The 6,000-nt window shown below is 40.0% G+C and overlaps 1 protein-coding gene across 1 annotated transcript in view; it reads right to left on the reverse strand.

The window, feature by feature from the left end:
• Positions 1 to 3,980, reverse strand: part of NDFIP2 (Nedd4 family interacting protein 2) — a 61,378-nt gene extending 57,398 nt beyond the window's left edge. Inside the window, exon 1 of the mRNA XM_040487275.1 lies at positions 3,665 to 3,980. Coding sequence (XP_040343209.1) covers positions 3,665 to 3,937 — 273 coding nt within the window. The 5' untranslated portion in view covers positions 3,938 to 3,980. The remainder of the gene's footprint in view (positions 1 to 3,664) is intronic.
• Positions 3,981 to 6,000: the final 2,020 nt, after the last annotated feature.

The raw sequence follows: 6,000 nt of genomic DNA on the forward strand, positions 1-6,000 counted from the left end.
ACCATGAAACATTAACAAACTAACTTCTTAGCCTGTAAATAGGATAAAATCAAATATTAAGACTTTTCACAGTACTTGACATGAACAAGAAAGAAGTAGTTGATATTCCTGTTGCTGTATAAAAAAAAATACAAAAGTGGTCACAAACAAAAACTGATATATAATACTTTACAGTTTATATACCTTGTTATTCGTAATATTTACCACGTAACAATCTCTGTATTACATCTTTTACGTATATTACAACATATAATTCTCATAATAATCCTTATGAGGTAGGTACTGATATGACAAAACTGAGGCTTCAAAATGCTAAATAAATTAACTAAGGTAAGAGCTCACAAATTGTAAGCAGCACAACCTAAATATAAGCCCAGATGACTTTAAAATGTGTGTTTTTTTAACCATCAACAGTTAATTCCCTTCCCTGATTTATCAAGGACAACTCTAATTCTCCAAATACAAGGCCAAAGTATCGAGATCTTTACAGTATGAATACTTCATTAGGTTCACAGAAAACTAACATTTTGGAAATGTTAATATAATCTCAAAATTTTCTTTAAAAATCTGTGATCAAAATTTAGGAAGAGCTAGATTAAATATCTAAACTATTGTCTTTACTGCAGAATTTCTCATTGTTTTAATATGCAAATATTTGTTTTAACACGCTAATATATGCCATAAATCTTCTAAGACCATCTATTACATCATTCTGGAAAACAGTTTGGGAAACTACTGCTACAATCAACAGTGCCAACTTAACCTGTATACAGAACATCTCTGAAACCTTAGTAGTCAGCTTGGTATAGGTACATAATCCTTTACAATAGAAAACATCAAAGTTAGAATGTGGCCTAACAACTCCAAGATAAAACAACTACATAGTTTGGCAACATTGCTCATTTTCTACCAAACAAAACTTAATCCCGTAACCCAAGGAAACCATATAGCATATCTAGCTTTTTCTAAAATGAGAAGGGTAATAATTCAGGCTTTTGTAGCTCTACATTATTATCCACTGCTTTACCTAACAAAATTCAGACTCGTATAACAACGGAAAGGAAGAAGACATCACAGAAAAAGCTGTTTCCACATTAAACTTGTACACTGGTTAATGGTCGTGAGTCATTCTGACGGTCATCACCACTAACTTTCCAATATGGAAACCTAAATTTTAACTCTATCAATAAGAGATAAATTAACATTACAGACGATTGTACTCCTAAGCATATCTGCCTGTCTCCTACTTAGCTCTTAACATTTAACAACTGAAATTACTTACTGATCAATAATTTATTAATCATTCCAGAGTTTTCAAAAAAACTGAGTAAAGACAATTACACAGCAGTTGTGTTCATCATATAATCCAGAGCTGCAGACTTGTCCCCAAATAGTCTAATAGTCAACAACTCAGCTGCTTCTTCAGAATACCTAGATATAGTTATTCATCAGGCCATCCTCAATAAAACCCAGAGTTATACTAGACAGATGAAATAGCTATGTAATTACAAACCAACAGGAATTAAAATCCAAATTTAAACTATGCTAAGATTCTCAAACATTTTGCCTTACAAAGAAAACAACTGATATCCTACCAGGAGTAGTATCTTTACAAGAACCAATTTTTGCCCTCTGCTCTGAAGGAATGCTTCCACCCATTCAAAGTCTATTTCAAAGTTTATGTAGGACACATCTCCAGGTGGGCGTGGGGGAGTGGGGGCGGGGGCGGGTATGCAATACCCATTTGTTGCAAAAGGAGTTGTAGAGAAAAAGAAAAAAATATCTTAAAACTGGGTAAATTTCAATACACTGATGTCAGAAAAACATTTTTTTAGTAATAATTAAGTCAAATCTCAACTAGTCATAATTACTGAAAGCAACTGTAACAAATTATTTTAAGACACAGCTACATCAGTTAAAAATGTTTTGAGTAGTGACTTGTGTATGAGAACACAGTTGATTCTGACACACAAAACCCCAACGAGAAAGAATTCAAATAAAGCTAATGCCATTAAGGGAACAAATAGAAATAAGAAAAGAAAGGGATTAGAAAAAAGACACTGGAAAGAGTACTCAATATTTTCTGCATTTTATTTTAGCTAACATCTGCAAAAAGAAGGTCTTTTTTAAAAAAAACTATCCAGGGGTGCGCCTTGGTGGCTCAGTCGGTTAAGCACGCCGCTTCAGCTCAGGTCATGATCTTATGGTTTGTGGGTTCAAGCCCCGTGTCGGGCTCTGTGCTGACAGCTCAGAGCCTGGAGCCTGCTTTGGATTTTGTGTCTCCGGCTTTCTCTGCCCCTCCCCCTCCCTCCCTCCATCCCTCTCTCTCTCAAAAGTATAAACATTGAAAAGGAAAGGAAAGGAAAGGAAAGGAAAGGGAAAAATGCCTTCCACAGTGGCAGCAATATTTTCTAAACCGTTCTGAAAATAGATAAATTTTCACAAAATTCAACATAGATCATTTGAAGGTTTACAGGATGTAAACCAGATGAAATGGAAGCATCATGAGCTTGTATCTTAGACAAATGCACAACTGCATACACTGGAATTTCATCTTTCAGTAGCCTTCGTTCGTATTCGTCAAAATGCACCTATTGATAGGAATTCTTTGTTCGTAACTAAGTCTCACGTTTGCAAATACATATTTGAGAGGTGAAATCTGCACTAATATATCTACATCTGCAAAATTTCACAAACAGCACTATTAATTGCACCATCAATGCTACATATTAATCCTTTCCTATTCTTCCTTAGTGAAATGGTTTAATTACCACATGAAAGTTTATAACATGCTACCTAGCTACAACCAAACAGTCAACTATTGCTGAGCCCATTTTTTAAAGAGGGTTTAGAAATCTCCAACGACACTACCAGAATTAAGACTACAGGAAAAACTACATTAGAGAAACTGACACTGAAAATGTAGAGGGACACTTTTCACTCTTTTAACATACAAAGATTTGTGTGGTTGAACTGGAAAACCCTGTATTTAGTGAAAAATAATTTTCAAACAGGATTTGCATTTTTTCTAGCAAAACCTGTTTCCTCTCCTGCCTCCCCCCCCCCCCAACTGAGACCAGAAATAAAATTTGAAAATGAACAAAAAGGGACAGGGCAAAACGGCAAGGTTAACTAGAGCTGAAGACACAGATCAGCACCACTATTCTCCGTAGTTACACAATTTTTCAACCCACATTTTTCACCGAATCCACATCCCACCCTACATCGTTCTTACATCTCCTTCCCCCCCTACCCGCTCCATTTTTGACGGCGATCCTCTTCCCAGCAGGTATGTGAACTCAGCACCATTTCCAGCAGACAATCCACTGGAAATATCTCAGAAGTGACTGGGTCAGGAAATAAGGAAATGACCAAGAAGGTGAGAAGTAAAACAAATAGAAGTTTTAGGAAGGGGGAGGAAGAAGGGTATCTTACAGCCAAATATAGGGTTTGGGTGAGGGATGGGGAGGCAGTAGGAGCCTTGGGTTGAGAGGAAAAGGTCTCGAAGGAGTCAGAGACAAGCTCCACAAGGAAAGGTGTGAAGAAAAAAAAGAAGAATTAGGCAGTTTTTAGCCGGAGGAAGGGGACTCCCGGGTCCACGGCGGGAGGCAGCTCTGGGGTCCTGGGCAGCGCAGAAGGCCGGGGCGGGGACGCAGGAACTCACCACCTGGTAACGACCAGTCCCTGGCTGGTGATGATCCATCCTGCCCGGCTCGGGATCCGGCTTCCGAGAGGGCGAATCCTCTCCGCTCTCGGACCCCTCGTCCACCCCCGTCGACGACGTCCTGGCCGCAGCGCCCCTTCCGCTGCCGTTTCTGCCGCCGCGGTCGCCCGGCCGGGCCGCTTCACTTCCTGTCGCTCCCGCAGCAGTCGCGGAAACCTCCGCGTCGGCCACCGCGCGGCGAAGCTCCAGAACGCCGCGCGAGCTACTGAGCATGCTCGCAGTGGTCGCGCATGCTCGTGGGGTCTTCCGGCGTCCGTTCGCGTTGCGAGCGGGGGGGTTTGGCTGGGTGGAAGGAAATGGAAAAGTAAGACAAGTCCGGGGAACTGTCTAGGTTGTCTGCTTGTCGGGAGTGGGCGGTGGCAAAAGGGACGGAAAAAAAAATCACCGTCCTTGATAGGTCTTTTCTATTGGACGGGTTTCGGCGCCGGCACAGGCGGGTACACAATCACACCACGCAGACACCGGAGTCGAGGAGGAAGGGAACGCATTCCTAGAACACCTCAGGATGGGTCATCCGTTTACCCAACACTTCCTCTTATAACTCACCCAGGCTAGGACAATGCGGGGAGATCCGTCTCTAAGACGTTCCTAAAACGCTCGTTCAAAATCATTAGTGAGGTAAAGGATATCTTTTTAAATACTGTTTTGTCCCCTTCTTGGTAGTATGAGATTTGAGACTCTAACAGGGACTCTTCAACCATACTCCCGTCTCGCCAAGGAAGGAGGCCTCTAGAGCCCTACGTTACTGGAAGGATACAAGAAAATCAGGAAGTACGATAGGACTATTTTGTCATCGTACTCACTTCAGTAATGCCAAAGGAAATAACAGTAAGAAATCACTTGGTGTGCAACATTGTAAGACAGTCTTAGTGTCCGATTAGGCACACGTGACCTACTATGTGAGAGTATCTCCCAAAGGCCACAAAGCATGTTTTTCTACGGAGTAGAAGAGTATGATGGGACAAAGTAAAGTATCTTTTAACCTTTCTATACCCCAAAAACTATGATCTCACATAATCTGGCCCAGCGATCTCCTTTACTTTTTACTTCCTTTCTGAATTTCCAAAGGAGAGTCCTGGAATAAAAAAAAAGTCACTGAGTGAGTCTGATAGGCTAGTTAAAATAGCAAAAATACAATAAAGACAAACTCACTGAGAAATAATCAGCTAAAAACATTTAAGCTTTCTTGATAGTTTTATTCAAAGCATTGACCAGTTCTTCCTATTTTTACCATCTCAACACATCTAATGGTAGAGAGTATGAATAGACTAACAATAAAAGGAGGCAATAACATACTGAAATGTCTTTAAACTTGTTTTCTTTTAATATAAATTCATGTATTTTGGATTCGAAGACAATAAACATAGGACATTTTATTGTATTATTGTACAAGAGGTCACCTTCACAGTTTCACCCCAAATGATACCACCTTTAAATAATCAAAACAACACACAGTGTTGAAACAGACAGAAAAATGAAATTAGATTCCTACATCACTTATGGTCTGTACTGTTCCTTTAGAACTTAATTTTATATGTGCTTGTGTTTTCATTAATCATTTATATGCCCATTTGTTGTTTTTCAAATAGACTACTGCTCAGCGCAGTGGCCATTTTTTGCACCTAGCATACCCAGAACACTACTGAGAACATAATGGTGAAAAGCAAAGACCAAAAGCAGACATCCTGAATCCTGTTAAAGTAACAGATTCTTTCAATTTTACCCTCCTCCCAAGCTTTGTGAACATTTTGCTAATCTGGACAGCAGACAACAAAATTCAACAGAAAGTGTTTTTTTCAGTGAAGAAAAGGAAGAGAAAAAGAGGAAAGAAGTAGAATAACAGCTAATGGATATTGAGCCTTTCCCCAGCCAGGCGTTGCATGTGTTATGTCATTTTAACCTCACAGCAACTCCATGATGTAGGCACAACTATAATCCTTGTTTAACAAGTCAGGAAACTAAGGCACCAAGAGGTTCAGAAACTTGTCCAAAGCCAAATCACTAGCAGGTGGTCACAGACTCCAGAGTCTCCACTATATTAAGCACTATGCTATAAAATACCCCTCCCCCATAGTGATGCATCACAAAGAGCCAATCTGACTTTTTTAAATCCCACCTTTTTGATCTATGTGAAATGAATGATGCTTTCTTACCATCCCAAAAAGAGCCACTCTGAGCTCCTTTTGCCCATTTCACAACTAAGCCAGTGTGACCTGTAACAGGCCATCACAAGTAGAAGCCCTGAGTTGTCCCACTGGGAGCATGAAATGGGAGAA

Source organism: Herpailurus yagouaroundi, unplaced genomic scaffold (genome assembly GCF_014898765.1).
Source record: "Herpailurus yagouaroundi ecotype Mexico unplaced genomic scaffold, PumYag 164, whole genome shotgun sequence".
Classification (NCBI taxonomy): Eukaryota; Metazoa; Chordata; class Mammalia; order Carnivora; family Felidae; genus Herpailurus; species Herpailurus yagouaroundi.